The sequence below is a fragment of the Palaemon carinicauda genome, chromosome 33 (assembly GCF_036898095.1).
Source record: "Palaemon carinicauda isolate YSFRI2023 chromosome 33, ASM3689809v2, whole genome shotgun sequence".
Classification (NCBI taxonomy): domain Eukaryota; kingdom Metazoa; phylum Arthropoda; class Malacostraca; order Decapoda; family Palaemonidae; genus Palaemon; species Palaemon carinicauda.
Genome location: NC_090757.1, coordinates 79,382,182 through 79,398,670, shown reverse-complemented (window position 1 = coordinate 79,398,670; position 16,489 = coordinate 79,382,182). Strand labels below are relative to the sequence as shown.

The window sequence follows — 16,489 nt, the reverse complement described above, 5'->3', positions numbered from 1 at the left end:
GATTTAAGTTGGAAGCTGCAAATTATTCACAAGCTATATCTCTTCTCCGAACCACATATGGGAAAAAGGATGAGATCAAACGAGTTCTAGTAAGAAGATTACTAGAAATGGAGTCTCCATCTCCTGATTCAGGATCATTGCAATCATTCAGAGCGAATTTTGAATGTTCGATCAGATCGTTAGAGAGTGAAAACCTGGAGTTGAATGAGTTCTACACTATTTTGCTTCATGGTAAGTTGCCTAACAGTGTTAGTGAAACTGTAAAATGCAGATGTGGAGATGATTGGCTTGTATTTGATACATTTAAGAAATATCTGGAAGAAGAAATTCACAATCTAAGATCTTTCGTCTCAACGGATGTAAGTAAACCTGGAACTTTATCAACAATATCTACGTTCACAGTGAATCAATCACAATCTGTTAGACCTAAAAGTAAAGGAAATGTGAATAAATTAGTTCTCAACAAACAAAAAAATGTGCATTGTGTGAAGGCGAACACTGGTGGACACAGTGTAAAACTTATGCCAGTAGGGATAAGAAACTGAGTCGTCTCAGGTTTGTACGATTATGTTTTGTGTGTGCATCGAATAAACACTTTAGTGTAGATTGTGAAAAGCAAATTTGTGGAAACGGATGCAGATTAAAACATCATCGTGTATTATGTGATAAACAACAAACCAGCGAACCAAGTAAATCAACAATTAAATCAGCAAATAAACATAATAATAATGGTCTGCAAGTTGGAACAATTTCCGTAAGTGATCAGGGCCAGAAATGTAAGCAGAGGTCAATTTTACCAACAGCCACAATTGTGTTAAAAGGTAAAGGAAGACATTTGGTACGCCTTCGTGGATTATTGGACACTTGTGCAGAACGAACCTTTATCAGAAGGTCAGCACTTAAGGACGTACAGTATAGATCTAAAGGCACGGAAAAAATTGCCTTAAGGGGTTATTTGACAAGCAAACCTGTGAACGAGTATGAGACGGTTAGTGTTTCCATACCTTATAAGAGTAGATGGATTATTATGGATTGTATTGTGGTAGATTAGTTACCAGAGTATGCTAAGAAATTCAACGTTAAACGAAATTTGAAAACGTTGTGTAAAACCAAAATTTGTCTAGCGGACAAGGATTTCGATCTGCCTGTGGACAAACAAGCACCCATTGATATGTTGGTAGGCGTTGGAAATGTCTATAACATATTACACCCCGGATTCAGAAAAGCTGGGAAACTGATATTGTTACCTACCATATTTGGATATGTTGTGAAAGGGTCCTGTAATGCCCCTCCAGTGCAGGAAACCCAGGTAACTGTGTTAAAGCTAGCTACTAACGAGGAAGTAATTGAAGCTACTCATAAATTTGATAGTGATATAAAGAATGATTTGGATATTTTGTGGAATTTAGATAAAGTGGGTATTGATTGCAATGAATTGAAAGAACATGATCGAAAGGTTCTAGAAGACTTTGAAAGTACCATTGTATATTCTGAAATGGAGAAGCAATATGTGTAATATAGGTAAAATCACATGTTTAAATACATGACCTAAGAGGTCAAGATGAAAGAGGAGCGAGTGTGGGAAATGCCATAGTCATGTCATAACCAGGATGCTAATGCCAAACCTCAGCAATGTAACATTTTTATGAAGAATAAACACAAATACGAATCGTGAGAAAGAGTTGTGTCGCCACCGGATGCAGGTGTCTTCCTATATTAATGTTTAGTTTACATTATGTGTTTAAATGCTGAAATAACTGACTATACGATATCTGTGATATCGATATTTTAGCCAAAATGAGTCACGACCAACATTATATGCTGTAAATTTAGAACACCGATCCTTTACATTATTTTTTGACTCTGGTAGTCCACGTAATATCATGGATTTGAGGACACATTATTTGTTGTTTTCGAACTTCCCTATAGAAAAGTCCAGAGTAAGGCTCTCGGGTATAGGAAATAATGAATTTAATGTAATAGGCGTAACTCATGTTCAGTTCAAGGCCAGTAAGCGCACGTTTGCCGATACATTTGTTGCTGTACAAAACATTGATATGTATCCAGCTGTAATTATAGGTTACCCATCTATGGGCAATCAAAACATTATCTTAGCCCCTGCCAAGCACGGCGTGTATATCAAAGGAAAATTCTATAAGTCTTCTAATACCTTAAAATCAGTTTTGGATAAAAAGGAGACGACAAATAAAACAGTGACGTACGTTGAAGAACCAGTAACCTGTCTCGCTAATAAAGAAATAATATACGCGACCCAACAGAATTCTCCTTAACTCGTAATATCATCTTGCAAGCAATCTATCGAGCCGAACGTAACTTCGAATTTAATAGTGCAAATAAAGAAAATGTTACCGGGATCAGAAATATTAATCCTTTCCAACACTTTGAAAACTAACGGATTATCCGTCACACAAGCCATTTATACAGTAGGCTCACATCAACAATGTAATATTGAAGTCTGTAATCATTCAAATACCACTTTAGTAATTCACAAAAATCAACATATCTTGGATGTAGAAGTTTATAAACATCGTATTCTTACCGTTGCTGAAATCAATCACGCTCAATCAGTTGCGGATGAATCCCTTTTGCAATCTATTAAAAATAAAATCAATAAAGACATTCAAGAAGAAGAAATTCAGCAGAAATTTTTTCGACTTTTAACTGAGTATCATGATGTTTTTTCCACTATGGATGGATCCTTATGAAAAACAGATGTGATCAAGCATCAAATAAGGTTAAAGGACAAGCAAAAAATTATCTATGTACCCTCGTACACTCTCCCTATGAAATTCCAGAATGAAATAAATGATGAAGTAGGTAAAATGCTAGAAGAAGGAGTCATTAGGAAATCGAACAGCCCTTATAATTTTCCATTAATAGTTGTACCGAAAAAAGATCGAACTTGGCGTATCTGCGTAGATTTCCGTCGCCTAAATGAGGAGACGATCTCTGATCGATTCCCAGTGCCATGTACTGAGGATATTTTATCTTTGTTAGGTCAGAATAAATATTTTACCAGTTTGGACTTACTTAAAGGCTTTCACCAGATACCATTAGAAGAAAATAGTATCCCATACACAGCCTTCAGCACAGCCAGGGGACATTATGAATTTTTATGGATGCCTTTTGGTTTACGTTGTGCTCCCATAACATTTACAAGAATGATTAACATAGTGTTTGGAGACTTGCTAGGGGATGTATTGTATGCCTATATGGACGACCTTGTAATCTTTTCCAATACCTTAGAAGAACATCTACGTAAATTAGAACTAGTGCTGCAGAGACTAAGACAACATAACTTAAGGGTAAAGATTAGTAAGTGTGAATTTTTCAAAACAGAATTAGTCTATTTGGGTACGGTGTCAAGCCAAGGTCTTAAAGTAGTCCATGATAAGGTGTTGGCTATCCGTAACTTTCCGATACCTACTAATCTTAAGGGAATACAGCAATTTCTGGGATGTAGTGGATATTACAGGCGTTTTATATGCAATTATTCAATAATAGCGCTCCCCTACCCGATCTTACGAAGAAGGGCGTAGATTTCATATGGTCTGAGCAGCATCAACAGGCGTTTAATACCTTGAAAGATGAACTGTGTAGTTCTCCTATCTTAAAATTTCCTGACTTCGGTAAGGAATTCTTCATTGCAACAGACGCCTCAGACTTAGGAGTAAGTGGGGTATTGCTTCAGCAATATGAAAAACAATTTTTCCCGATACTTTTTTATTCTCGAAAATTGAGAACTTCCGAAAGTAAGTATGCAGTAATAGACAAGGAAGGGCTAGCTATTGTTAATTCACTAGTGCATTTAAGTTCATAATATACGGTTATCCCGTTAAGGTTCTTACTGATCATAAACCACTAACCGACTTCTTTAAATGCTTCAGCCACAGCCCCAAACGAACTCGATGTCATTTGATCATTCAAGACTTTGGCGCGAGAATCGGGTATTTACCAGGGAAAGCAAATATCATTGCTGATGCATCATAACGCAACCCCGTGTTATCTTGTACGGAGCCTTTATCTGAATTAATAGATATATCAACATCCATGCCTATTATTAAAATGATATCTGAATAAGAAGATCTGTGCTGGAGCACTGAATTATTACAGAAAGAACAAAGAAAAGATCAGATATTAGAAAAAATTATAAATGCTTTGGAAGGCAATCGTAAGGAAAAGGAATATATAAAGTATACGCAGCAGAATTATATAATCAAAGACAATATTCTGTGTAGATCCGTGACAAGGAAAACCGGCAATACACCACATGTGACTAACGACCAGGTAGTGGTACCAATCTCACTTATATCCACTGTCCTAAATTGGTTGCATGCAAACCCATTGCATGGACACCCGGGGTTCTCATTAATGTCACAAAAAGCCAAATCATTGTTTTATTGGCATACGATGCTTACAGATATAAAAAAACACATAGCTAATTGTCACACTTGTCAGGAAAACAAAGGGCACACGAAGACACCTGTTAGCGTATGGGCTTATCCCGTGCCCAATCAACCCTTTGAAAGGATACGTTTAGATTTATTAACAGGATTTCACGAGTCAGACAGAGGAAATAAGCACCTTTTAGTAATTGTAGATGCTTTGACTCGATATACAAAACTAATAGCGCTTAAAACTAAAACTGCGATTGATGCGCTAGGAAGTTTTACGAGTGTTACATTTGTAAACATGGAATTCCACACAGGATAGTCTCAGCCTCGGGTGGAGAATTTAATAATCACTTTCTTACCTCATTGTGTGAATTCCTTAGCATGAAGAAAATCAATACTATGATCTATCACCCAGAGTCGAATGGGCTAGTGGAAAGAGCGAATAGGAAGGTTTTAAATATATTAAGAGTAACACTAGGGGGATCAGACCCCAACTGGGATATTGCAATACCTGCGGTACTGAGTACTCTGAATCATTCATATCATATATCAATTAAAATGTCACCGCACAAGGCATTGTATGGTACCCCAGTTAGAACGCCTTTCCATGTATTAACGCCTACAACTAATTTATCAAATCCTTTAAAAGAATGTATAAATGCAAGCAAAAGCCGTTTTGATATCCTTCGAAAGAATTTAGAAGAATCACAAATCATGATGAAAAGGAATCATGATAAAATAGCGAAGCCAACTAAAACATATACCGTGGGTGATAATGTATACATACAGGTAAATGTACGTAAAGGACTCAATTATAAACTAACACCTAAGTTTGAAGGCCCATTTAGCATTTTGGAAACATTAACGGCCAACACATTTAGAGTTCAAAACGTATCCCAGCCCACTGTTGAAAGAATTGTACCATTGGCTCACATAAGAAATTAAAATAAGAGGGGAAAAACTAGGGAAAGATTTTTATTTTTTATATTTTTGTGAACCTTATATGTTAAAAGCTTTTTCTTCTTAATACAGGAGTAATTACATATATTTTTCTCGTTACAGGTTTCCAAGATGAAGTATTTGTTGTTAGGAGTGATTTTGTTTGCTCAGACATTTTTCTCGTGTGTGATGAGCTCTAAAACTAAAAGTATAGATTTGAAATATGGCACTATAGTAGAAAGACAAGAAGACGTTTTATTACATCATGTAACATAATTGTTGAAGTATGTATGCAAAAAATTTTTTTCTCTGAGAATGACGTCACTAGCTTAAAGAGCGCCATTTCAAGGTTTGCTGTTTCATTAAATGAAATGCATAGAAGACACTTTCCTTTTAATACAGAGTTCGCTTGCATCAACACTAAAAGTTGCAGAGATGCTATCCGATGACTTGCAAAATAAGACTTACGAGGCAGAATCTTTGGTTCGTGACCTTTTGATGTGGACAGTAAGACACGATAATCTTGAGAAATGTAACCCGTTTATTTTTGCTGCACTAAACATCTTTGGTTCTATTGCAAGTTTAGGCCTAGGGATTTCCAATCATCTTAAGATTAGTAATCAAAATAAGAAAATTGAGTTTTTGACTCATGAAAATGAATTGATTATGTCAGAACTAAGGAATCAGTTAGCTTCAATCAATCAAATTATGAGTTTGGTGAATGAACATTCTAGTAATATCAGTCAGATTATGGTAGTACAAGATTTGTTGGCAACGTTAACGTATTATGATTCAAAAATAGATCATATACATAATAGAATTGCACATTTCATTGAGAAATCAAAAGACTATGTGGAAGCTATCACGTTAGTGACTAAAGGTATACTGTCATGTTGCTGATAAGAGACTTAACGTTAATTGTGGAGAACGGACCGGAGAAATTAGGTTATGTTCCTTTGTTAGACGCACGTAGGTTAGAATTTTATTACATCCTAATAACAGTAAGCGTTGAAAATCACAGGATTAGGATTACAATTCCCTTTGATTCTTTCGATGCCTGGCAATCTTACAGGATATCACCATTTCCGACTTTCATGACGAATCACTCAAATCCAGTAATATCCAGTTTGACAGGACACGTATTGATTTCCCCAGACAAGAAAACATATACGGTCATTAAAGACTTAAATCAATTAACTCACTGTTCAGACGCAATGAATAAAAAAATATTTACAGCTGACTCCTTTGAATTCCATAAAAACTCAATGGATTCATGCGAGTTAGGTATAGTGCCAGACGGTGCTCTCTCCCATACACATGAAAATTGTCTGAAAAAGCTTTATCCCTTTGACGATAATAAGTTCAATTGCAGACTCAACAACGGCTCGTGGATACGATACGACAGGGCCGGCTTCAATGTATCATGCCCAGACGGATCCACGTCCTATTCCCAAATCTTTGTTGCAGCAGATGGTTGTATCGGTACGTCCCCGAATTACATGGTCCGTGGAATCAAGACTATCATCAGAGAACGGGCCTACTTCGCGAACTTCACGTGGTCGACTACAATTCGATCTTTACCTCTATCATACAATGCACGTGTGGCTAAGCGGTTGATGAAATTAACCAAGATGGACCACCCGACACCGACTTATGCAGAACGTCGTTTCTACGTGTTACTAGCAGCAATCAGCGTTACGGTGATGATATTTATCGCCGTTAACATCCTTGTTTGGCGTAGGTTAAGGAAGAATAAATTGGAGCTCAAACAGAACGTTTTGTCATGTCCAGACAAAACTCCTTGTTTAATTCAATTTAAAGCCGTTTGAAACTGGCCCCTTCATTCGCTCAAAGGAGTAAAATTGTCTTGGAAAACTGTTGTGTACGAAAAGCAGTTAGTACGCTAGTAACATGTAGTTGAAGAGACTATAGAACATTTGCATTTTAAAAACATTTAGAAAAAAAAAACATTTAAAAAATAAATCATTTTTTGGGCACCTAATAAAATATATAAGCCCTAAATGTTAAAATAAAGAGTCTATGGGCAACTAATAAAATATATAAGCCATATATATATATATATATATATATATATATATATATATATATATATATATATATATATATATATATATATATATATATATATATATATATATATATATATATATATATATATATATATATATATATATATATATATATATGTACGAAACCGTGGTACGTGTACGTACCAGGAATTCGTGTTTGTGCACTAAAAATTATATCTTTATCAAGGTAACAAATAATTTTTATTAGTTACCGTATTATAATAATCTATGTTTTTGACAAAGGTAACATCTATTCTTTAACATGTTTCCAAATCATATGTATATCAGTATTTCTTTTTGTTGGTACCATATAATCGTTTGCTAGCAATGTACCATATATATGATCTGTATTTATCATGCATTTTTTTCTTTGTTTTGACAATGTCTGATAAGTATGCATTTTTTTTAATTTGTCTATTTGAACATTCATCCTTAATCATTTGCTTATGGCTAAAGTTAAAATATATATATATATATATATATATATATATATATATATATATATATATATATATATATATATATATATATATATATACAATATATATATATATATATATATATATATATATATATATATATATATATATACAATATATATATATATATATATATATATATATATATATATATATATATATATATATATATATATATATATATATATATATATATATATATATATATATATATATATATATATATATATATATATATATATATATATATATATATATATATATATATATATATATATATATATATATATATATATATATATATATATATATATATATATATATATATATATATATATATATATATATATATACGTATTGTAAAATTTTCAAAAATTGAAGGTAGCTGACCGAGCTAATGTAATATAGGTAAAATTACATGTTTAAATACATGACCTAAGAGGTCAATACTGAAGAGGAGCGAGTGTGAGAAATGCCTTAGTCATGAAGAATAAACACAAATACGAATAGTGAGAAAGAGTTGTGTCGCCACCGGATGCAGGTGTCTTCCTATAATAACATTTAGTTTACATTTTGTGTTTAAATGCTGAAATAACTGACTATACGATATCTGTGATATCGATATTTTAGCCAGTTCTTACTTAGATGTCATACGGAATGGTCATCCGACCAAACCATATATACTCCTGTGATGGAGATGTTAATAACTGTTTTTATAGTAATAAACTATTTTAAAGTTAACTTACCTAGACTTACTTGAAGATGTAACATACCAAGTCTAATATACAACACATTGTAGATGACATTTGATGGGAACCCGAATGTGTGTTAATAAAAGTATCACACCAATATATGTTGTGGCTTTACCATGGAAGTCTAATAAGTCAAAGCTTCCATCCAATTTTGGCATGGCGTTGGGCCAGGTTAAGCAACAGTGTGCAAAATTTCAGAGGGATGAAGCCTACCTGAACCACTATCAGAAAATCCTGAAGGATCAGGAGGATAGGGGGTTCATTGAAAGGGTAGATAAAAACAATGCAGTTGAAAATTGTCATTATCTAGCACATCATAGTGTACAGAAAGATAGTGCCACCACTCCAATCAGAATAGTTTTTGACTGTTCCTGGAGACAAGGTAAAAATGGATTGAGCCTTAACGACTGTCTGTGGACTGGACTACATATTACGACAGATTTGCTCAAAGTCTTATTGCAGCTCAGAACTAACAACTACGCCTGTGTTAGTGATATAGAAAAAGCGTTTCTTATGGTGCTATTTAGAGAAGAAGACCGCAATTACACACGATTTTTATGGTTGCAAGACCCAACGGATCTAAATAACGAATTAATCATATATAGGTTTAGGGTGGTATTATTTGGTGCTACGTGTTCTCCGTTTCTGTTGAATGCCACTATTAAATCTCATCTGGCAGCTGTAAGAAAAGATAAGAATTGTACTGAGATGGTGGATATGATGAAAAGGGGGTTATACGTGGACAATCTTCAATTTACCTCCAACAGTGAAGATGAATTAATAAACTTATTTTTTTGGAGAAACAAAATATTTGCACAGGCGCACTTGTATTAAAAGGAATGGACTAGTAATAGTGATCTTTTGAATACTGTTGCGGATGCTTATCGCATAAAATCAGAAGAGAAACAAACCTATAAAATCTTAGGCCTAAATTGGAACATCTCTAATGATGAACTAACAATAACACCTAATCATCTTAAGACCGGTCAAACAAAACGTGAAATTCTAAGAACAATTGCCCAAATTTATGATCCTTTAGGAATGCTTATCCCTATTACGATACGAGCTAGAATATTCTTACAGGATTTGTGGAAACAGCAGTTGAAATGGGATGATCTACTTTCAGTTCCTTTATTAGAACAGTGGAATGAGTTGTCCAAAGACTTAGGAAAAAGTCTCAGTATTTCCTTCTCCAGAGGCACTAATCTGGAGAAAACGGATTATCTCCACATTTTCTGTGATGCTAGCATAACAGCTTATGGTTGTGTGGCCTATCGAGCAAGTGGTAAAACTTCGTCTCTGATTATGGCAAAGGGTAGAGTAGCACCCATTAAAGAGTTGACTGTACCTAAATTATAATTATTGGCTTTGTTGTTAGGTGCAAGATTGTGTGAATTTATAGTTGAAACTTTTGAAGGAAATAAATTTGAGAAAATAATAATTTGGTCTGATAGTAAAGTTGCCCTGGGATGGTTAGTGACAAAGAATAATTTGCCAGTATTTGTGAAAAGTAGAGTATTGGAAATTAACTCTATAATTACGGGGATCATCTTTTTTTACGTCCCATCTTCAGAAAACCATAGCGACTGGATTACTAGAGGAAAAAGGACAGAAGAATTAAGAAATAACTCCTTTTGGTGGGAGGGACCTCCCTGGTTAAAATCAGAAAACCACACCTATCCTATTGACAGGACATGGGTGAAAGAAGCACAAGCACAGGATGAAGTTATTCAAGTCCATCTTATAGGGAACAGTGAAAAAACCCATCTGCTAAACTGGGAAAGATTTAGTAGAGTGGACAAATTTTGTAAAACTGTAGCTTGGATTAGGCGATTTATTTACAATTGCAAATCAACTGGCTGTAGAAAAATTGGAAATTTAACGCTGGAAGAACTTCAACAAGCTAAAAATAAAATGATTATCCTCTTACAAAAGGAATACTTTCCGGAAGAATATAAAGCTTTGGAAAAAGGGGGTAAAGTTTCAAAATTGACCTTATTAGTACAATTGAATCTCTTCTTGGAAGAAGGAATTATAAGATGCAGAGGATGATTGGAACATGTCGCACAGGCGGTGGAATTAAAATTCCCAATCTTACTGTCGAAAAGTTGTTTTCTCACGAAATTGATAGTAAGGGAGCATCACTGTTTACAAGCTCATATGAGAGTAAATGCAACCGTGGCAAGTGTGAGACAGGAATATTGGGTCCCACAGCTTCGCCAATTATCCAAAAGTGTAATTCATCATTGTATAATCTGGAAGAAAACACAAGGGAGACCCTACCGTGTAAATATTGCTCCACCATTGCCAGAATTTCGGGTGCAGAGAAAACAACCCTTTAGCGTTACGGGGGTAGATTATACAGGAGCGTTGTTAACCAAGGAGAAACAGCAAAATCCTGAAAAAGCCTATATTGTGTTGTTTACTTGTCCAGTTACTAGAGGAATCCATATCGAATTAGTAGAAGATCTGTCCTGCGATATGTTTCTTATGGTGTTCTGAAAGTTTTGTGGCCGTCGGGGATTTCCTTCTTTAATGCTAAGTGACAATGCTACTACCTTTGTATCGACTTCAGTTTATTTGAAAAACATGGCAGAAAGTTCCTTAGTGCAAGAACACCTGAATGCTATCGAATGTAAATGGAAGTTCATACCAGCCAGAGCACCTTGGTTTGGAGCTATATGGGAAAGATTGATTGGTCTTCTGAAAACATGTCTAAAGAAAGTAATAGGTCAGGCCTTTCTCAGGTTTAGTGAACTTTCCTGTGTTGTGACTGAACTTGAAGCAATTATTAATGACAGACCCTTAAGTTATACTTCGGGAGATCTAGACCAGTTGGATATTCTGACGCCCAATCATTTGATTTTAGAACGTAGATTGAGATCTTTCACTAGGGAAGTCATAGATTGGAAATATGAAACTAAGGACCCTCTGTATGACGAAAATAAGGATGTTGGAAAGCGATTTTTGTTCATCACAAATAAATGTGATGACCCGTGGAAAAGGTGGGAGAGAGATTATTTGACTTCTCTCAGAGAAACTCATCGGGTAGGAGTCAGACACGAATCTTGGCCCAAAATGGGAGATGTTGTGTTGATACACGATGAAGGACCGAGAAGTCGTTGGAAGATCGGTCAAATTGTCAAATTACACGTGGAACCGGATGATGTCTTGCGCGTGGTAACTTTAAAAACCCCACAAGGTCAAGTAATGCGACCTGTTGTCAAGCTATATCATTTGGAATTATGGCAAGAGACTGATGTTGTCATACCTGAGAAAACTGATAACAAGAGTACCCGACAGAGCAGGAAAACAGCACAGGCGGCTACTGAGACCAGAAGAGCCCTCATTCAAGCGGGACAATTATAACTGTAAATATTGTTTCTGTTTGCTGGGAGTGTATCGTGACTTACGATGAAATCACGAAAGTGTATTTGTAGAGACCAGTAAACAGTCATTTATCTTTTAGTTTGTAAGGGAAATATTATGAACATTATGCAATGTGAGATGCGTAGAAAATTATAATTGTTGTATTGAATTATTTGTAATAATATAATATTTCTTTTTGTCAAAGTTTTTTGAAAGGTAAAATATATTAAATAGTTGTTTGACTCTAAGCAATCGTTAACGAGTTGTTAAAGTTTGTTTTGACGAATGTGGGTCGTGCCTGCGTAGATCCTCAGTCGTCTTTGAGTAATGTAGCGCAGAACTAGTTAGTACCGACTTACCAGTATTACGAATAGGGTCTTCGTTACCCTGCGGTATCTCAAAGGGAGGGGGAGAATTAACACACCACCAAGAGAGTTCTAGCCATCATGGATTAAAGCTAAGTCAAGGTTTTATAAGTGTTTTGTTATGTTAGTGATATTGAAGGGCATGCATGCACGTTAGATATCGTTAATGACGAACATTTGTAAAATAGGACTATACTTCGGGTTGCCGGATAGGAAATTTTACAATGAATAGTTAAGGTTAGTAATAAATATGAATATTTTTATTCCTGGTCAAATAATGATTTAAACACAACGCAATTTCTCGATTCATTGAATGATAGGAACAGAAAAGAATCCTTGAAAATCTGTTAAAGAACCTGGTAATATGTAAACCAAATTACGGTAAGTTTAGGTTTCCATATTTATTGAAGATTCTATATGTTTACTGTTTTGGATGTTTACTATTTTGGATTCTTTTGAGTAAATATAATACTAAGTGGCCACCCCATTAGAGTTTCTAATGAACTACGTACAATTAAGTTTGCAGTTTGTTGGATCAGTTTTCACACCGACTATACAAGGGGGACGTCAGCAGAAGCAGACACACTACGTCATGTCCTGGAGTATAGCATTGGCAGAAGAGATTGGAAGAACCCGTTTCTGCCAAAAGTTGCAGGCCTGTATTTGCATCACATGAAAAAAGAAAAAAAAAAAAAAAAAAAAAAAAAAAAGAGTAACAGGGGAGACCACCGTTACAAGCGATGGCCTACTTATACCTTTTTAGGCACTGATAACCATTCACACAGTTCATTGCAGCAACCCCTGAATTTGGAGGGGTAGCAGCATAACTGCACCCTATGGGCGTCAGTAAGTGGCTCCAGTGGTTGTTGGTTGGAGAGTAAGGGAGTGGAAGGTGGTGGGTGGCTGTGGGGCTGCTCCAGCACGTCATTGGATGGCCATCAGTGTCCCACCGCATATACATCAGTTTTGTTTGATATTCATTGATTGCCCTTTTAGTTAGAAGTGACTGTCCTTAAGGGCATAAAATTTGGTCATCAGGTCCTTCATGGGCAAGATATTGACGCTGGGTATGGCAGCGCTTACTGGTCTGGATAAGCATCATACCCAAAAGGCATGATATAGGCTCACCTCACGAGTAGAGCCATCTGCGGCAGGTTGCAGGGGAGTGATAGTGTTTTGTTTTGTCAAGTTGCTGAGGAGGCTGAAAAAGTTTGGCTATGCGGGCAGCTGCCGATGGCGAGTACTGCTTCAGGAAGTATAGTTTGAGGTCATCTTACGTTATTGGAGTCTCTCCCTGCTCGCAATACCAATCAGAGATTTTTGGAAAGTGTCGTTGGGGATAATTGCGTAAACGTAATCTGCTTTGGTGCTTGACTAAGTCACACCCTTGTTGCAAGACTGGACTTCGGCATACTGAAACCAGGTAAATGCTTCTCCAGTGGCGAAGGGCAGTAATCTCATGTAGGTGACGTGTGCCGAAGAGTTAAGTTCAATAGGCAGCATCATCAAACAGTGGGGCACTTCAGTGAGGGGGAAAGTGAAAGGGAGCGGACACCCTGCTGATCACCTATGTCCGGGCGAGCAGTTAGGTGATAACTGAGAGGGGAGGTGAATGTAACTAAACTTTATTAAACAACCATCGGGCTTTTATACAGAGACTTGCGAGTATGAACGTCACGTTACCACAATTAAAACATGATAAAGTTTAGTTAGCATGAAAACACAGAATTGTCTATCAACTGTACTGGGAAGAGCGAATGATATGATAAAGAACCAAAATCATTATATTGAATGACTGTGTATAAACATGTGCAATACATTGGAGAAAATTTCACTTTTCCTATTCTCATTTCATGTACAGGAAGCTCTTCATCCTATACTTATCCTTCTTTTACTTTCGGTCCGGTGTTTATTTTTACAACAACAACAACAACAATAATAATAATAATGATAATAATAATAATAATAATAATAATAATAATAATAATAATAATAATACTTATAATTATTATTATTATAACTATCATTATTATTATAATAATAATAATAATAATAATAATAATAATAATAATAATAATAATAATTATACTACAACTACTACTACTATTACTAATAATAATAATAATAATAATAATAATAATAATAATACTGATGATGATGATGATGATGATGATAATGATAAATGTCTAGATTACCATAAAACTTCTGATGAGAAATAAAAAAAAAATCAGTAAAAAAAGTATGTTGCGTCTAAGTTCTGATAAAGGTTATATACAGTAATAGAGGTAACATTAGCTCAGAAAGGTTGAAAACTCCTCGGGAGTCTTACGGCGTGAGTGACGTGTGGCTCCAAAGACCTGGTGCCCCTCCACCAGGAGAGATCTGCCGGAGGATGAGACCCAAGGGCGTGACAGACAATGGTGATAGTCGACCCCGAAGTCGCCACCACCGCTTCTGGTTCCAGGATCCGAACCTCTACTGGGGACACTCATGTGGGAAAGAAAAACATCATGAATTGCAAACGCCTTTCATACTTAAATTCTTTTGATTGATTTTACCTGATATAAAGGATTTCAGATAGAAATAGCCCCTATGACCTCTGAACTTCTTGACCTGCCTGAAACTTTGATACAATAGCTTCCTCATGTCACCGAATCAGAAATATTAAAAGGATACTTAATTTTTGTGGTTAGTTAAGCATTGGGAAATATTCCAGCTTCTGACATGTGATACATTCATTCATGAGATCCTATTCTAAAAGGAAGTAAAATATAAAGAAAGGGGAGTAACACCTGTTAAGTATCAACACACTACTTCGAAATATAACGATAAAAGAAATACATAAAACTCCCGGTGTTAAAACTTACATGTGATGTTGAGGGAAACGGAGGCACTTCGAGGGAGAATAGTTGCCTCTTCGGAAGCATTAGGGTGGGTGGGAGCGCGGGCATAGCAGGTCAAGGAGCCACCTTGGAGTTCCCTCTCGGCTGTAACTGACAGCGAGGCTTCGATCACACTCATCCCTGATGAGAAAAAAAAATACTTTATGACTGATTTAGAAAAAAAAGTGAGGTAATGAATATAGCACTGTTTGTTAATTATTTTGGCTTATAGTAAACACTGATTGCCCTTATCTTGCGCAAAAGGAGATGGTATACAGTATATTTGTCAGGCAATGTTGAGCTATAAATACATGAAATGAAAGTTTGACCAGACGAGGTTTCCTCTGATAAGTATTTATTTTCTCTAAATCTCTCTCTCTCTATAAATGTATCAATAAGACTAAAATAAGGTTCTCTTAAATAAAAGTTTCTTTGTTGTAGTCGTTATTAGGCATAAAATATTCGAAATGTCACATAATGTTGGAAATTATAGGAGAAAGGGTTCAGTAATGTATACTTTACATGAATATAAAAGCCACATATCATCCTATATAATTTTGAATATCATCTTGATCAGGTGGAAAACAATTACCATTTTAAATAAGCAAAATAACGAAGTTAATGTAACCAATAATACGAAAGCACTTACGCTAATTAAATCTTTTCACGTTTCCTTTAGTGTCATATATATATATATATATATATATATATATATATATATATATATATATATATATATAATATATATATACCAAGGCACCTCCCCCAACTTTGGGGGGTAGCCGACACCAACAAATGAAACAAAAACAAAAAGGGGACCTCTACTCTCTACGTTCCTCCAGCCTAACAAGGGACTCAACCGAGTTCAGCTGGTACTGCTAGGGTGCCACAGCCCACCCTCCCACATTATCCACCACAGATGAAGCTTCATAATGCTGAATCCACTACTGCTGCTACCTCCGCGGTCATCTAAGGCATCGGAGGAAGCAGCAGGGCCTACCGGAACTGCGTCACAATCGCTCGCCATTCATTCCTATTTCTAGCACGCTCTCTTGCCTCTCTCACATCTATCCTCCTATCACCCAGAGCTTCCTTCACTCCATCCATCCACCCAAACCTTGGCCTTCCTCTTGTACTTCTCCCATCAACTCTTGCATTCATCACCTTCTTCAGCAGACAGCCATTTTCCATTCTCTCA

The 16,489-nt window shown here is 35.7% G+C and overlaps 1 protein-coding gene across 1 annotated transcript in view; it reads right to left on the bottom strand.

Annotated features, from left to right (window-relative positions):
* LOC137625994 (synaptogenesis protein syg-2-like) overlaps positions 1 to 15,455 on the bottom strand; it is an 89,174-nt gene extending 73,719 nt beyond the window's left edge. The window contains exons 1-2 of the mRNA XM_068357079.1: positions 15,277 to 15,455; positions 14,739 to 14,896 (exon numbers count right to left, since the gene is read on the bottom strand). Coding sequence (XP_068213180.1) covers positions 14,739 to 14,896; positions 15,277 to 15,430 — 312 coding nt within the window. The 5' untranslated portion in view covers positions 15,431 to 15,455. The remainder of the gene's footprint in view (positions 1 to 14,738; positions 14,897 to 15,276) is intronic.
* Positions 15,456 to 16,489: the final 1,034 nt, after the last annotated feature.